Source organism: Prinia subflava, chromosome 2 (genome assembly GCF_021018805.1).
Source record: "Prinia subflava isolate CZ2003 ecotype Zambia chromosome 2, Cam_Psub_1.2, whole genome shotgun sequence".
NCBI classification, from domain to species: domain Eukaryota; kingdom Metazoa; phylum Chordata; class Aves; order Passeriformes; family Cisticolidae; genus Prinia; species Prinia subflava.
The window spans coordinates 71,374,090-71,392,681 of record NC_086248.1 but is presented as its reverse complement, the minus strand read 5'-3'; the positions used below and the strand labels follow the sequence as shown (position 1 = coordinate 71,392,681).

At 39.1% G+C, this 18,592-nt stretch overlaps 1 protein-coding gene across 5 annotated transcripts in view; it reads left to right on the top strand.

Moving 5' to 3' along the window:
* The window catches only part of DISC1 (DISC1 scaffold protein), a 192,080-nt gene that overhangs the window by 161,525 nt on the left and 11,963 nt on the right, over window positions 1-18,592 (top strand). For all 5 annotated transcript variants that reach the window (XR_010079339.1, XR_010079338.1, XM_063390492.1 and 2 more), the window contains 2 exons: window positions 7,282-7,525; window positions 12,558-12,602. Coding sequence is in view for 3 of the 5 variants with exons in the window: in XM_063390492.1 (XP_063246562.1) it covers window positions 7,282-7,525; window positions 12,558-12,602 (289 nt within the window). In the remaining 2 variants the exon portion in view is untranslated. The remainder of the gene's footprint in view (window positions 1-7,281; window positions 7,526-12,557; window positions 12,603-18,592) is intronic.

Sequence of the window (18,592 nt, the reverse complement as noted above, 5' to 3'; positions counted from 1 at the left end):
CATATAATATGTACATTTCACATAAAATACAAGGTGGTAGATCTGTCCTTAAATTGCTATACCAGGGTGGGTGTTTTTAGAAAAGATATCAATTCTTAGCAGACTGGTGTTAGATTTCAGTGTTAATCTTTCAGTGTCCTGTGTGCAGTGGTTTTACTGAGTGGAAAAAAATGTGGATAATGAGTGTAGTTGATAAGCTTAATTTTTTAAAACACATTTGGCAGAAAACATTGGCAGATATTTATTTATTATGTTTATTATTTACTAAGGTTACTGTGAGGGGCCATTTTTTACATGAATATTAGTTCTTATTTGTTGTTATTAGCTTATTTCTATGAAAAATTCCACATGGAAAGGAATTTTTTAAGAAATATGAAGGCCGTTCAAATTTATAAGTTTCTGAGGTCTGAGAAAATGTCTTAGAAATCTTAGAATCCATCACAATAGAATATTTACCCTTTTTCCTTAATTGTGCAATTTATGGAATTGGTGGTATAGCCTCATTATGAATATATACAAAATGTCTTTGTCTAAAGACACTGCCTGGAGCTACCCCAAGTAATAGAATGGCAGCGATACCTTCCAGGAAACAGAACAGAGAGAGGGGGGAAATAGAGGCAGCGAAGAACAGGGTTAAGTTTTTAACTGAAAGGAGTATAAAGACCTATAGGGGTTGTCCCAGACCTGCAGAATTACTCAGTTCCTGGAGGGAAAGTTCAGCTATGGGCAAGCAGAGATGTGAAAGGAGCAAGGAGCATGCAGCAGGCAGCAGCTGTCTAAAGAGGGCTGTACTGTGTTTGAGTGGTTGCCTTCCAGCATGGCATTTTTCCTTCCACCATGGTGTTGCATTTCAGTTCCATTCCCTAAGTGGTTTTTATACTCAGCATAGGGCATCTACAGTGTGAAATATCTCAGATGAGAAGGTGTCTGAATGTATTTGGGGTTCTCCACTAGGACTTGTCTGAAATTTGTGAACAAGTAGGGAATTGAACTGTTGCTCTTCCTTTTGCTCACCAAGCCAAGAAGTGAGAGCTCCTAATCCCAACACAATTTAAGACTGTGGTGTTAAGACTGGGTGTTCTACAGCAGTATTGTAGTGGTTAGATCACTCAGCAAAGACACAGGATACCTGGCTCCAGGCACTCTGTCTACTGCACCCCCAGATTTACTCTGTCCTGAGGAGCCACCACACGAAGAACTGGTTTGGAGGCTCTGCTCACCTTTTTCCTCAAATCTGCCCCTTCCTGCATATTTGCCTGGCTCCTGGAATGCTGTAGAAAGCAGAGCCACTGCCAACACCCATTCTTCCAGCTGCATGAAAGGGATGTCCACACCTCTGTGCTGCACCACTGTGTCATGTCCGGGTGCACTGGATGTCTTCTGAATAGGATTGATGTGCAGAGAGCTTGACTGGGGCTATAAAGTGTAGATACTGGAAAAAGTCAGCCCAGCGCAAATTTTTCAGGTGTTGAAGATGTAAAAGTCTAAAAGTTAGATGGGGATTGTGAGGATTGCTTTCTTGGGCTTCTGTGGTTCTTGTCCAGAGTATTCTCTAGTGGGTAAACATCACATTTAAAGAGGGAGAACTAATTGCTGTTTTGTAGATACTGTATTTTTTATAAAGGAGATGGATGCGAGGTTGGAGAAGCAAGTTGCTGTTGCTTGTGCCAGGGAAAATTACTACCAGCTTCAGACTTTGCCTGGGAGTTTTAGCTAGTCTCCAAGGTAGAGAAGGTTGTTACCTTACAAGGGAATATGTGGAGTCTCCTTCTGGGAGTGAGTCTTGTTTTCACATGGAGAAATGTGACAGTAAGTGCTGAGCAGCCAACAAGTGTTATCAGTGAGCTTTAAAATAAGGGAGTAGAAAGGATGTCTCCCACACTGAGAGACAACCACACGATTGGAACTGTATGAAGTCAATTAATGAGATTTTTGGCTCCTGAGGAGAATGGAGGAGAGAGACACAATGCAAGGAATTGAATTGTGAAATTGAGGTTATATTGAAGGCATTTATAGGATTAGGGAGACTTGCAAGAATGGGGAGAAAAAAGGGTTTTGATTTCAGGTATTTAGGGAAGGTGACTTTCTAGTGTGCAGGCCAAGGGGAAACAAAAAAGAAAAAAGTTTTGCTGCTTGGGCAGAGTCCACATTTTCTTTGTACTTTCTCCCTTATCTGTCTGCTGTTGCACACCAGTCAGGTGGGGAAAACCGGATTATGTGCCTGCTTTGCCCTGGAGCCTCATGTGAGTCACTGACTGGCACATTGTAGTCCTTGGTTTGTTCCACAGGTTGGCTGTCAGCATCTTAAAATGCAGCAGCCAAGGTTAAAGAACAAGAACTGATCAGGCTGGAAACTTTTTTTTTTTAATAAAAAAGAGAAGTAAAGCATATTTGTGGAGTAGTAAATACTTGTTAAATATAAGAAGAGTTATTAATGCATGACTGTGAATTAATACGATGAAAAAAATAAAAAGGTGAGGCTCTGCCAAGAGTGAAGCAATACTGTTGCCTTTTATCCTTTAAGGATCATTAGAGGATACTTTCTTTTGCTTGCCTCCTTTGTTCACTGCAGGGCTACTGCCTTCAGAAAATGAAACAAAGTCGTAGCCAAATGTTGAGTGAGAAGAGCTCATTCCTCCCCTGTAGTGCAAAATATAAATAGAAGCAAGTGACCAAAATATTGAAAAAACTTTTCCTAGTTTGTACAATAGTTCAATAAAGGATGGGGATATTGCAAAAAGTCTTTTGATTCACATTACCATTTTATGCAAGCCTCAAAAGTTTCCAGTCGTTTAATTGTCATAATGAAAATCCCTGTTGTTTCTGCCAGACTATTTTTGTTGCATTTTGTTTGCTTTTCTTGTCAGAGAAAACTGCTTTTAGGGTCAGTGGATGCAGAGTTAAAATATGTGCCAGGTTCTGGGAGAAGATCAGTACACGGTTTCCTGAATTTGTACCTTAATGTGGCTCAGTTATTAAAAGGAGGTAATTTAGAATATCCCTTCTTAGTGATGGTTGATCTCCCCTCCTAAGTTACCTTTACATTGTGCTGTTTCTGAATAGTTGTCTTACTGTGTAACCTTTTAGCTTCAGTCTCACTCTCTTGGCTTTCAGTGTGAGGGTTCTTACAGAGATGTCCCTTGGAATAAGCAACATCATCTTATCAACATATAGTGTTGACCTCAGGGTGTTACAAACCACTTGTGACAATTCCCTCACCAAGGGAAAAAAAACTCCTGAAAACTTTAGATGATGAGATTTAGAAGCAGTGACCTCTTCCTGTGCTGATTCCAATATTCTTTTGAGGAAGTTTTGCAGAATTTTGTTTTGGTTTTGTTGTTTTCTGTTGTGGTTTTGGTTTTTGGGGTTTTTTTTAATAGAGTTTAATATAAAATCTTTTGGCTATTTTTACACAGGCATGTTTTCATTTAGACTACGATGTTCAGGAACTGAATGTGCCTTTTGTATGTATGCAGAGCCCTCAATAAAGAAAAGTCATGTTCTCGTAGTTCCAGTTGACACTATAAATAGCTCTAGAATAATGTTGTGCTGAGAGCCATAGAGAGTCCCCATAAATACTTCCCAGAATCTCGTCAAAAGGCAGAGGAGCAATGTTCTTTGGAGCTCAGAAGAGAGAGAACTCCTGCTGGTTATGTCTCTTGACATGAATTTCACCCAACATCACAAGTAGAGGGGAGATATCCTCTAGTTTCCTTTTACCCTTTTACCCTGGTCATGTTTCCTATAAAACTTTTGAGCCTTAGTAAAGGCAACTGCAATTACAGTGTCAATTGCCACTTTATGAAGAAAACTCAAGGATAAGCCTCTCTGTTCCACATCCATTTCCTCCTGTCCATAAACAACCCTGATTCTCTGACAGCTCTTTCATCATCATCAACTTGACCTAACACAGAATTCTGTCTGCTGCGTCCTTTTGTGTGGCTGTGGATGTCTCAGCCATTCTTCAAGTCAGCCTAGGCCTGCTCTTGTAGATTCTTTCTGCACAGTACCCTTGAGGTAAAACCTGTCCCAGCTATCCATGCAGCTAAAAAATTACTCATGTAGAGTCTTGCATCTCACTTACTTCACCATCAATTTCCCTGGCAGTGACTTGACAAAAGTAGTCTCGCCCTACTCTCATTCATTCAAAATGAGCACTTCTGTCTTTTTTTTCCATTTCACTTTGTTTTTCTCCATTGACTCCTTCTGTCCTGTCTCATCAAGGCTAACTACTAGCTTCCAGTGTCAGGGCTGCTCAGCCTTTAACTCCCTGCTCAGTATTTTTTTTTTTTTTTTAATATGAAAAGACTGACTTTCCTCTGTAGATGTTAAACCACATTGTTGTCAATCGCTTGTTCATTGTATTCTTATACTAGCATCTCCTACCTTTCCTTTGGGATGAGAACTTGGATATCTAATGACATGTTTCATTGCCCTCCCACAAATCCTTCATATGCTCATTCACTGTGATGTCTCAGTATTCTTGGCACCCCTTAGATTAATCAGCTACTTCTGTAACTAATTAAACTGTTGCACTGTAAACTAACATGCCATGTCCAGTCCACTGTGTTTCTTTGAACATCCTCATCTGTATCCTAGCTCTTGCTGATTGTTTGAAAAATGAAAGTTGCTTTGAGAAAGAGGCCATTACAGTAATGTGTTTGGTGTTTGTGCAAAGCTTGGCACTCTGACTCCTGGCAGTTCAGAACCAGTAGGTGATTAAGGTGTGCTTTGTGTCACTGGGTCTGTGTAAATGGGTCAGTCCATGGCCTGTGACTTCTTGTGGATTCCAGCAGATCGTTCCAGACACCTTCACTGAACTTACCACATATGCCACTTTGATAGTAATATACAGGCAGGCATATAACACCTAGAGGTGTTGATACATCATGAAATATTTATAAGTATAGGAATAATGTAAAATCTCATACAGACTCAATCCATCATTTTGAAACATTTCATACCTGGAAAATCTCACTGTGTTCAGTACAGCCACCCATGGAGGCTTCGTGGAGACTGCAAATGCACTTTTAGTGTGGATTGGAAATGAATAAACCAAACTCTGAAATTCAATTTAGTTTAATTTTAACACCTGATGTAAAAGCTAAAGTTCTTTGCATGCTGGGAAAAACATCATTTTTAATAATAATTTGGAATGTGCCTCTATGTTAGCTATTTGCAGCTTTAGAGCAATTTTCGTTCCAAAAGTGTGTTTGAAAAATGCTTCAAGGCACAGAATTCGAAAATACAGACTTAAAGGTGGAGCCTTGATATGTTGGGCTTAGATCTGTTCAGAGTACCCAAGTGCATGTGCATTCACTGATTTTGGTTGAAAAGTTCAGCATAACATCTTAGCATCTTAGTCCAAGATGTATCAGAGTTTTACAGATACCATGATAAAACAATGCTGGCTTTCAAATAAAACCCGCCTGTTAGCAGTAGATTCAGTAATTGCTGATTACTAAAATGGGTTTAAAGCTTAGACAAAACCACACTGACCAATGCGCTGAGTCACGGGCAAACAACAGCAGCCCAGGCACCAGCAGGCTGTAGTGTTACACATGCTGTTCATCTTCCCCACTGTGAAATCCTGCATACATCACCATCTCTGCCCTAGGTTTGTCATTAAAGCTCTGCATTAAATGAAATAGCCAAAATAAGTTATCCTTTGGAAATTCTGATTTTACTCTCTAGAGTGTTTTTTAATCTTTAATAATAAGCCATATATAGATGCAAACAAACATTTTCAAAAAGCAAGTAAATGGGCTTATGTATGTCTGCAGGGAAATGTTTTGACTGTGTAACTATGATAATGTGATTGACGAGTAGAGAAACAGCAGGGGTTATTTTATTTTTCTGGCTTGGTAAGTGAAATACTACCTGGATGGAACACAGACATGGAATCCAGTGAAGCATTTTTCCCTTTCTAATTAGTGATACTTTGAACTCCTTGGGGGAGACCAATTTGTGGACCCCATGCTGCATTATGCCTTCAATAAACATATATACTGACTCTTAAGCACAGATCAAATAGCTCAGCTTCTGAAGCCTGATTTTGCTCTCAGTCTCAGTATATTGCTGTGTGATTTTTACAGCTTGGCATCTTGTAGAATTTGTGGAGTTAAAAATATACTTGTGTTAGAATTATGAACTCGTGAGAAGGCCAGCTCCTTTTTCCTTCGTTTGGGATAAAAGACAACCTGATATTTAATTTAGTCAGAAAAGTTAAAATCAAATGGTTATTTTTCTTCTTTTGAGTCACTATTAATTTCTCACAATTATATAGTAAATTATATAATTTGAAAAAGAACAGTGAAAAAAATATTGCAGCTATTATCATTGAAATCTGTCTGGAAGTGTGTATTGCCATGTGAAGAGTTGCTTCTCAGTCCCATCCCAGGCTCTGCCACTATATTTTAGCAAGCAATCTACTCATTTGGTTCCTTAGAGACAACATGTATTAAATGGAGATGTGACCACATCACTTACAAACAGTGTGATGTTAGTATTCAATTCTCAAAATTTATCTACACTTAGAATTCCTGTTTATTTCTGGTGGAAATAGCTTTTGGATGGATCGAAATAGTGTTATTCATAATGTACATGTTTGAGAGATGATTAGTGGACAAAAAGTTTATAGCAGTTTTGTATTTTGAATTCTGTTTTTGTTTTGGTGGCATAACAAAGCAGAAGGAAACCAAAGCACATAAGTAAGAGATAATGACAACACTCAAAGTATAAGACTGAAAAAAGGGAGACTATTGTGGCTTAGTGTAATCTAATTCACCAGTGGTGAAGTAAGCACATTTTAGTCTAATAAGAGATTTAGTGTACCTATTTTCAAAAAATTAGACCAGATTTAATGCAGTAAGTAGTGTGATTATTCACACATGATCTTCTACATCAAATTCAGGAAAGCCTGCAGGATGACAGGCCTCTGTATCAGATCTTGTGAAGGAAGCTTTGGGTATGATGGAAAGACCCCTGAACCTGTGTCTGAACAGAAGGAAGTCTCATGTAGCCAGTGTTTGCTGTACAGTTGGAAGCGACACCTTAACCCAAGGAGGTTTTTCTATCATCCACTTTGTAATAGGGCAGTAAAATGACTGCTTTTCAGTTTGATATAGCAATGTTATCTCTGTGGGAGTATTTGAGGTACTGTTAGGTTTTTTGGTTGTTTTTATTCTTCTGTCTATAATAAGCAGTTACTCCAAGTGTTACTTGAAATAGCAACTATTCTCCCTGAACTGCAGTTTTATTTTCTTTTGGCTTTTATTTCAGCTGCGGGAGCCAGCTGCTCCAAAGAGTGTGGGAAGCTGACTTGGAGGCCTGTCAGCTGTTGATCCGAGGGTTCCAGCTGAAAGAAACCAGTTGCTGTGTTTTTGAGGAGGAAGAGAACCAAATGGATGAGATGGAGATGACTGCTGATGCCTCACCTGATTCTGGAAAAAGAAAAGAAGGTCTCTTTCTAAAGGGCACAGAGTGGGGTGCTGTTTCCTGCCCCAAACACAGGGAGATGAAAGAGGTATCTGAAATAGTTTACAGCTGCATTTCAAGGGATACTGCTGGTTTTACTTTTGAGAGGAGGAGTTGAATGTTTGTGATGGGTCAGCAGGGCAGGTTAAGTATGAACTTAACATCTGGCTTCCAATCTGGGACATGAGTAAAATAGCTTATCAGCTTCTCAGAAGTCTCTCAGCCCTTTTTTCTTTTACCATCAGTCTTTGTAAAATGCAGAAATTATTCAGGCAATAAATACAGAATGTACATCAGGATTTAAAGGAAAAACCATTAAGTATTTAACCAAAATGATCAGTTGTTCCTCATCTCACTGACGAGTTTCATTCTGAGTTGGTTCTGCTGACTTGTTAGCCTGGATCATTGCTAGCTGACATGAAGAGAGAGTTAGTGTTCCTCCCTTAGTGAAATGGTCAAAGGCTTCTGAGCTAAGAGATGCTAATAGACTTACAGCATCCAACAATTATTAGAAGGAGGAAAAAATCATGAAGCTTAGAAGGTTTCACAAATTTCTTTTAAGTTTTCATGTTTTGATCTGGAATGCTATCCCTGCTTGAAAAATCAACCACTATCTAATAGTCTTTTAACTGTACTACCTAGCTAAACAAGCTATTAAAAAAGCTTCATCACCCAACAGCACCACTGTGACAAAAAGACCCTCCAACCACAGTTGTTAGTTTCATTACCATGGAATTAAGCTGAAAACAAAATGAAATTATGCTTAATTGCATCTGATGTTAAGAGCCATTGAACTGCACATTGCTCTGAAATCTGATGCCTAATTTTGCATTTATGCAGGCTGAGACTTACTGGAAAGCAGACCCATACCTGACTGTAAAATCTCTTGTTAGTAAAATTCTGGTTTTATATTGGGCTTCAGTAGTCCTTGCAGCCTTTTCCTAGGGCAAATGGTTTACAGACTGGCTTCACATAGAGAACATTTTAATTAGAAATGGTCAGCTTGGCTTTGATTCCACCCCCATCACTGCCTTACCATACTTTTATGAGTCTCCTGAAACAACATGAGGAGTTCTGTTGGTTATGGAAAGCTCTGCTCCTCTTTCAAAAGTGCTTAGAGGCTCTGGAGTGTTTGGGATTTTGTGACTGTTTCTGTAGTACTCCTGATATTTGTGCCATAGACTGTCACCTACTTCTCCCCTGCAAGCCCAGATTGTTTCCCTGGAGATCAACCTTGCTATCCTAGAATGACAGCTGGGCAGCTGAAGTGAGGTGAATTCTGGTTGTGGAGAGAAGTGTGGCACTTGAGGGATGGTTCCTCAGATCTTGAACGTAACAGGAAACTGTATTTGTAGTGACAGGTGGGATCTAAACTTTTAAAGAAGAGCTATAACAGATTATTCCCTAACATCTCTTAGTAGTTCATCACAAGGCAGAATATAAAAGCAAACAAAAAAACTGGACACAAATCATGCTAACTTCTGGTTTTGAACATGTTGAAGTGCAAGAAAGAATCCATCTGGATTTGTAAATGGACTTGAAAAACAAACCACTTCTGAAGCATTTAAGTGTTCTGTTATATGGTAGTGTATTTTTTATTTAAAAATAACTCAATATTTGTGGCAGAAAAACTAGTGATAGGGTGCTTAGTCTTTCAATTTAGCAGTTTATGTGACTTCCATGGAAAAACTTACTCTTTGCCATTTGCAGGGAACATCTTCATAGCCATTTATCAGCAAGTGAGGATACCCAATAGAAAAGCATGTATTTTTAAAAAACACGTGGTTTCATATTATTTAACAAGTCTGTGGTGCCCCTGTGAGAGGGGTGGCTTGCTGTGGTTGCCATGTTTCTGGAATGACTATTCTGTTCAACTGTGTCACAACCTCTGCTCCCCATCAGGGAATTTCTAGGGAGCACCATTAGCCACTGAAGAAGGAAAGAGTCATGTTCTTTGTACCCAGAGGTTACTGAATTAATTACTTCAAGACAATATGTGAAAGTCTGATAATAGTATATGTGCATATATGCCTTGGAAAGTACATTTCATCCCCAGGTGATTGATTTGCTTTACAGTGGAATTCTATAAATGAAGCTCTCCAGTTATTTATTTTGTCGTATAGAGCTAAGCACTAGTGCCAGGGGAATATTGGTTTTGTTGATGTGTACTATAAATATCTTTCTTGCATATAACTGTATCTTACTCTATAGGTTTTCTTAGAAAGAAAAAAAAAAAAAGTAATAAACATAAGAACAATAAGAAAAGCAAAATAGATGAAAGAGCCTCAGATGTAGATCCTCAGATACTGCTTTGCAGATGGGCTGTTTATCATTTTTAATTAAATATCCTCACTAAATCATAAAATATGACATGTTCTGGTATAAAAATATGTAAGCTATAAATTCTTTGAAAGTTTGTTATTTTACTATCATGTGAGCACAGGTTTATTAACTGTCAACAGTTATTTTATAGTTTTCATAACTGTGTTTTTTAAGATGCTGCTGGTTTTTTTTCCCCCAGTTTTCATGTGGTAGACTGGCATCCCGAAATAATTCAGTAAATCAGGCTTCCTTTATAACACTGACTGTTAACTGGGGGTGAAAATCAGATGCATTGGCAGCTCAGCTTGTTGAAACATTCTTATTGATGTTTTGGTGAAAATGAAATAAAGTGGGGCGAGCAAAAATCATCCTGTGAACCACTCTGAGTGACTTAAACACGATGTGCTTCTCTCAATTGAAGATAACTCATTAGGCTATAGAATTAAAAAAACACTGGAGCAAAGTTGCAGACAATATTGCTACCCTCAGTCACGTGGAAGTCGGCTTGTGGAATGTGTTTGATATGGATTCTTGAATTCTCATGCAAGTGTGTACTTTCCAGCTGGTAGCTGTGTTGATGAAATTAGGGTGTCCCATCATTTCAGCTGTAGTTTGACTTTTTTCGATTATTTGGGCTTTGTTTTTGTCTAAGTCTCTGAAGAATTAAAGGTGGGGTTTCGTTTTCATCCCACAAGTGTTCCATGCTTTTGAACTGAGTGACGTGGAAATTGCAATGATCATTGCTACATGGTTAGATGCATATCTGGGTGATTTCTAAAATATACAGTACTATTTCATTTCTCTTCAGACATTAATGCCTGCTTCTTCCACTCCTTATAACATCTTGCTTTATTTTTTTGCTTCTTGATAATGTATGTGTAAACAAATGCTTTTATAAAAAGCTTTTAAAAACAGCAAAACCACCAGTGATAACTAATAAACTGAGAGATTTGTTTGTGCTGGGACCTCCCTAACAGCAAGTAACCTGATGAACATGGGTATGTGTGCACCTGCAGGCTTGAGTTCCTGACCTATCCTTTTTTCTTCTTCTGCTCTCTGGCATGCTGTGCAGTGATCCCTCTTAATCACTATGAAGGAAAGAAACACCTACTAGATTTCAAGAAAATTGAGGTGATTAAAGTTACAAGGTAAAATCCAAAATTCAGTAGTTTTACCTTCTGTAAGTCAGCATTTTTGGAAGTTGTCCCATCAGAATTGTTTGTAGGTAATTTCTCACTTTTTCATCACAAAGGAAGTAGAGAACAGGGATAAGGATAAGGCCTGCTGTCTTTTCCTCTTCTCTACATACTTCAGTTTGGCTGTCTGGGATGATGTTTTGGGGTTGGTTGAAGATCACTCTGGAGTTCGGAAAATGTTCTATGATTGTAAAGCCTTCATGTGATTAAATTTTTAAAAGGTGCTGAGGTCTTAGTGATACCAACTGGATCACCACAAAAATAATATTTAATGTGGTGCCTGCCATTAAAAAGAAGTTATCACAGAGCATGATACAACATTTTTCAGAATTCAGTGATAGCAAGCACCAAGAAAGTTTTTGTGAGCAGACTGTAGCTGATTACTGTGCGTTGGGATAGCCTGTGGTCCAGGAGGCAAACGTGTAATGTGTAAAGGACAAAGCCCTTTGAAAGCTAAATAAACTCTGCATTCATTTGAGCCTTAATTAAACACTGTATTTGTGGAGCTTAGAAAATAATTTGGAAATTCTAAATTTAATCTTAGTTTTAAATGTCAGCATTAAGCATTAGTGCAAGTCAGTGTTTGTGTGTTTCTTGTCTTGCTCCAAGCTCCAAAAGGGTGTCAGTGCAGGAGGCAGCTGGCTCCTACAGTGGCAGGATCCTCAGGGTACAGCCACACGTGGAGCTGGGCAGCACGGCGCCCCTCAGCTGCATCTCAGGCTGGGGGAACTCTGCTGGGAAAAATGCCAGCTCTTAGGAGGGGATTGTAGAACCTCAGCAAAAATACCATCAGAAAATTAATATTACAGGCAAGAGAAATTTAAACATCTTTTGCAGATGGATTGCTGAAAATAGTATCCAGTAACAATTGCGATTTTATGGCAGATGAATGATTTTGCACTTTTTGAATGTGTATCTATATATGTGTGTGTGTGTGTGTACCAAAGCAGTATCCCTATCTCAGTTTATTATCAACAACACTGTTATGTGTGATTAGTATTAATGATTTCCCAATGATGCTAACATCAAATTTCTTTGCTACTCAGCCAGTCAATGAAACATTGGCTAATTTCTTATAGACTTCACACATGAAGGAAATTTTGAAGGAGGAACTGACTATAGTTAGCATTTGTTACCAATAGGAAACATTGATTGAGTCTCTCATTTCTTCTGCCCAAAATCATTTACCAGGTTCTTACTGAAAAAAAAAAAAAGTCTGTAGACTCTTGAAGGGTGTACAGATCTGCCAGAGCCTGATAGAAAAGTTAGTTTCAATCTGTAGTTAGTCCTTCAGCTTTAGAGGCAGTATTCCTTGTGGATTTTAAGTGAGAAGCCAAAGCAGGCTTTAATAAAATATATTCAAATATAGTTTTAAATATTGGGTAGCTGACACTGCCCCATTACAAATGCAATTTAAACCCTTCATGCATGTGAAGAAAATTGATGCAATTGTTCAGATTACATAACTTTTTATTGTGCTATATGTTTTTTGTAAGTTCTATTTAAATCATTGTGTTTATATAGCATGTGCCTACTATGTACTTAATAATTTATCTCTAACAGGTTATAGAAGACATTGCATTTGGACCAGAGGGTCATTTATCTGAGGTAAGTGTTTCCTAGGCAGTATAAAGCGGTGATATTGTACAGACTTTTCTTTATCTCAATTAGAATAAATGACATTTGTTTTTATACTGTTACCTTTGCTTAAAAATTGCTAGAGAGTGTAAGAGCACTTGGAAAAGCAACACAATCACTACTAGAATGGGCCCATTCCTTTTTTTCTTCTTTTTTCCATTGAAGATAATGGCATAATTGCTGAGTATTTCAGGGAGTTTATAGTTAAAACTTGTGCTAATTTTTTAACACATACCAACAACGGGATGAACTCACTGGGGATAAGAAGAACCAGTAATATTTAGCCAGCCCAACTGTAGCACTGTTAATGTGCTTAGGAATGGAATGAAATCATGATGATAGTCTGTTTTCTTGTGTGCCGCTAAAAGTGCCTTTGAATTTATTTTTGAAGCATACAAGCATACTGCAGCAGAATATACAGTAATAGGAATTTCATCTAAATGAAGCTACTGGATGGTTGTAATTTCACAGCATTTTCATAAATAGAAAGATCTCAGAACCTAGTCCATATATTTAAGAAGGCTAGGATAATTGAGTAACTGAGATGCATGGCCTATGAGAAAAACCTGCTTACATACAAAAGTCTGTCTACCTACGAACTAAGAGTTTAGGTAACATATATATGAGGAGAGTTACCCTCGTTCTGAGAGCTGTACTGATTCGGTCTGGTCCATTTTTCTATCAGTATGCCTTGGGTTGCAACTTACATAGTAAGGAAATTTAGTATCCAAACTTTATGTCCAGGATGCAAATAAATTACAGGGACATGTGTAACCTTCCCCAGTTCACCTTCTATAACAGCACACATGCCTCCTGTCAAGTACACCTGACAAGTGCTCCAAAACAGGCAAATATTAAAGAAATAAATATTAAAATTTAGGATAACTGTTCAGATGAAGCATTTATTTAGGTTCTCACTGGTGAAACCAAAGACTATGGAGCAGCTGGAATGCTCCAGGAAAGATAATCTAACTGCAACACCAAGCTGAGGTTGTTGACTTTGTGTTCAAGGAGATTGTGACATGAGGGCACACCTAGGATAAACTGCTTGGCTGCGTGTGACTTCAGCATAAATAAAAACAGGAAGCCTTGAGAATGAGGATGAACTTTGCAGGAAATTCAAATGACCTTTCTGATCAGTGAACTTTGCTGTGAATTATGGATGAACTATGTGACTGCTTGTGTCCATGCATGACATGAAATAGGGGCAGGTAAGCCCATGGGATAAAGGTGGCAAAAAGCCCACTGCTATCAGGATAAAATACTGAGGGCACCAGAGTTCACAGTCTGTCACTATAGAAGAGTGCACCAGGAGCTTAATATCTGAGAATCCTTAGAAGCAGAGAGACTTTTGAAGTTTTGATGGAGGGGGACAAAAGTGAGTAAAGAGGCTATAAAGTAGTGCTAGAAATAAAAGGAAATATGTTAGAAAGCCAGGCTCTACCACACTGCCACTGCTGGACTGATGATGACTTGTAGAGAGCTCTTCATAAAGCTCTGTGAAAGTGTCAGCAGCCTGTACCACGTAAAGGTTTTGCCCAAATGTACCTTTGGTGCTCTGGTCCTCTAATTCATGCTGGTCAGTCTCCCTGCTGCCTGCAGGAGAGCACCCAGTCAGTCGTTCCAGATTGTTGCATCTTAGAGGCTTGGGAGCAGAGATGGGAATGAACAATACTAGGAACCACCTATAAATGAAACCCAGCTCTACTGACTCCTTGCACAGCAGGGTGTGGACAAGGGAAAACAGTTTGGTACTTTTGTTTCTTTTTCCAACTCCTGACCCACTGTGAATTTTTATTGGTAAGTCAGTAAATAGCCTCATCCTCCCGCAGCAGGAGCTGGAATTGTCCCAGTGTAATTAAATGAGCCAGTGCAGTAGTGTGCTCTCATTTTAGAAAGTCTGCAATTAGGGAAGATCTTCCGTCTACTAGGGATGAGAATAGGAAGACTGCTGTCAGGCCACAGCAGGGTGCTGGAAGGCAGTGAAAAACTCTGTTCCTGCAGAGATGCTTTTCCAGGGACACTCCTCTGTAGCTGTAATAGAAGAAACACATAGGGAAGAATTGCCAACATTGGACTGTAATTCTGATGAGTCATTTAACACTCCCATGTGGAGAAGGGAAGGGAATCAGTGCAAGCAAAGGGGGTGTGGGAAAAGCGTGTGATGGTGGGAAAGAGGTAGGTCACAGCTGGCTGGAAGGCTTCATGCCTAAATTGTTGCATATGAGAAAGTGGGGAGTGTGTCATAGTGCTGAAGTCTCTTAAGTATATGTAACCATGCTGATGGAACAAGCGAGCAGTCTGTAAGTGGAAGGTGATAAGGGCAAAAGTAATTTGGAAACAATCTTGATCCCTCTTCTGAGAAAAGTTAGATAGCTACCTCTGTGAAAGAAAAGCTCATCTAAACAAAATCAGGGAAGCAACCGGGGAGTTTCTGTGGGACAAACTCTGCAGGAGGAGGAATCAGCAGATATTCTTTGTACTGTCCAGAAGACATCAGGCTTGTAGTACAGCACCATCTTCTTTTGGTGCACACAAGTGCAAACACAGTCACAGACTACATATCTATGTCAGTGGTTTTTCAGTGGCTCAAGGACAAAAGTGGCTCAAGGAAAGGACAAAAGTGTTTGTAAGAATGAGCCTAGAAGGGTACTCCACGGTGTAAGCGTGAAGCAGCAAGACCCCTGAGCACACTAAGCTACAGTCAACAGAAGACATGTGAAATGGCAAGAGATTTCAGGGATAAGTTGGATGCAAGGGAAAGGTGACAGAAAGCACGTGTGCCTTCTAATGGGAAAGGTGAATGAGAAAATAAATGAGATCAGAATTTTTATTTCTTCCTTACTCTCTGTACTTTTGGTCTTTCTGAGGATTATAAGCTACGTCCAATTATGTAGTGCTCGTAGAATTCACTACAAGGTAGCAAGAGACAAATGCAGTAAAAGATCCAAAGGCAAATGAGACGTACTCAAGTCAGGCTAGACTGATGAAATTTCTCCTGAGCACATAGGAGCCAAGAAAAACAATCTCCAAACCATTAACAAGCTCCTTTTAAAACTCCTAGAGGAAGCTTGAAGTCCCAACGGATCAGTAAAGGCAGACTTTGTGTTTGCCTTTAAAAAGGAGGTAGGCCAGGAGTTTATGTGCCAGTCAACATAATTTCAATTAGGATTAGAGTTCCAAATGGTCTTGATAGATTGAAAGAATAGTCTGAAATCAATAAGAAGGGATAAGTTGAAAGACAGGTGCAAATTACATTTGAGGGAGAAAGAGTCGGATTTATGTATACAAATGGTAAATAGCAGCCAAGTTGACAATACTGCAGAAGAATAATCTAGGTTTATAGTGGACTACAAATATAGAGGGATTCATTACCTTCATTGTGTTGGAAGAAAGGGCAAATGTCATTTGCAGCCTCATTACTGGGAATGTCAGTTGTAAGACAGAAATAATTACTGTGCTTAGCTGAGAATGCCAAAGACTCCAGAGGACTGTGGCTCTAGTCTGGACACCTGCCTCTATAGAAGACAGGAACATGGTGAAGAAAAGAGGAAAGGAATAGAAATAAAAGGTTTACAAATCCTACTCTGGTTGGAAGTCAAAATCTTCAACCACATAAAACATAATGATATATAGGAGAACTATTAGTTATTGTTGTGTGCTGCGTAAGGGTAAAATGGGATGTAACCATCTTGGCTTGTAGCAGGAAGAAAACCTGCTCACTGCAGGGGTACCTTAGCCCTGGAGCAGTCTGTACCCTGCAACCAAACCACCTGATCCCATGTCAGCCACTAAGAGCCGTGCATACAGACACCAGCTGAGGACAGTCACAGCAGGCTTGGTCACACTGCAAGTCACAGAGCAGGCTCTGGTGGTCCCTGGCTGCTTCTTGGGCAGCCTTGCCATGATGGTGTTGGTCATGAGTAACATGCATTGTTCTCAGTGGCCTTCCTCATCTACAACAGCTGCCCAAGACAATGCACATGGGGCAGGAAATCTGGGATACAGAGCAGGAACAAATTCTTTTGTTTGTTCCTCCCCTGCTCTGTGGTCACCTCATGGCCATGCAGCTCATTTATCTCAGGTCACATGCACTTAGACTGCATGTGACTGAAGCATCTGCTCAAGCAGAACAAACATGTGTGGTTGCACTTTGTTTCTAGTAATTATTTAAGATATGTTGTAGCCTAACATTCTGGAGTTTCAAGGGCTGACAATTGCCATTAACTTCTGCAAGGGCCGAGGGTAAACACGTAGCACTTCAGCCAACTGTAGATCACTGTTCTAAACCTTGTGCCATAATGTGAAGTATCTGCAGTTGTTATTTACTTTACTTTGAGTTATTTTAACTATTATAAGGGAGAGACTATTTAGTGCAGGTGACAGAAATCTGGCTTTGACTCTGCAGAAGGTGTTCTAAAGCTTCTTTTTTATTTGGATTATGGTATTGCTGCTTGGAAGTAAGGCAATGCTGTTTTGTAAAAGTTCCTGTGTATCTGGGAATCCTCCCTCTCAGCACAACCCCCAAAGACTCTGATATAGACTCTAATCCCAAATAGAATTAAATTAATCTAGCTACAATGTGATGTAGGCATAACTACAATACCAGTTCTTCTATATAAAATTGCTAAGCTAGATAGAGGAGCACAGGAGGTGTTTGCACTGGAAAAGCTGATCAAACGTTTTCCTCAAGTAATGCTGCGGAGGAGCTGTTGCTCATAGGTGGTATAATTACTTGTGAAAGGGTAAAACAAAATGCTGAAGATGAAAGTGAAAACCATTCCCTCTGCTCTTGATGCAATATGCAGATGTTACAGCAGTGCATCAGCTGGAACATTGTCTCTTTTTACAATTTCTTGCATCCGACTTTCACATCTTTGGGAAAGAATGAGAATCTCTACTTTGTCTGAGAAGCCAGAAGAATTGCAGCTTAAAAAGTAAATCACACTCATGTTTGTGCTCTTTTCATCTGCTTAAAGATTTAGAGAGGAAAAAAAGAATCCCAACCAGCTACATTCCCTGCTCACAGAAAAATCCATAAAGCAATATTGCATTTCATCTCTCTCCTGACTCCTGCAATCTCTCCCATCTGCTTCCTAAAAATGATGTTAGAGCAAAAGTAACCAAAGTCTTCAGACTTACAGCTTCTTGTAGCATTGACATAACCTACAAGCCTGGATCAGTTGTATTTTATGAATAAATTGAGCTTGAGGCAGAGTCCACTTTCCTCTCAGAGATATTGTTGATCGGTGTAAAGTGCCACTTTGCAACCAGGAGCTGTTCTGAATAGTTTGTGTATCACAGACAGGGGTTTTCCTGCCTACATAGACAAATGTCAGATAAAAATGCTACCAGTGATGTTACCAAGCATGAAAGGCACTAAGAGAAATCTTTTCTATCTACTTCTCTGGGCTATCAAACCTTTTTTAAATGAGGGCCTGCAGGCAGAAGCTGTGGGATTGGTTGAATATTTAGAATTATTGCTGTGTATTTTTGAGAGCACTGTATGTTTCTTCCATTTCCATTTTCATATCTATTTATTCATATAAATTCTGGAAAATTGTAATTTATGTGATGGTTTTCCTGCATTAATCACATGACACCTGCAAGTGAATTCCTGGGAGCTGATGCTTGTCTAAGGTGTTTAAAGAACTTTTCATTTCAACTAAAAAGGCAGCTGGGTTATGAAGGTGCAGAAATAGTTCATCCATACACTGTTATGGCTGTAATAAAGAGAAAGTAAGCTGCATTATTAGGATTTAAATAAAATTAAATACTAATTAAATATAACCTCAATCTTACGGAGCTATTTTGATTACTCTGAAGCGCAACCATAGCCATTTAGTTACAATTAAATTGGTTTCAAGTGTTTAAAGACCTAAACAAGTTTGATTTGACTTTTACACTCTCAGATTTCCCTGCTTTCCTATATCGTTGTTACAATTGGTTACATTTGCTTA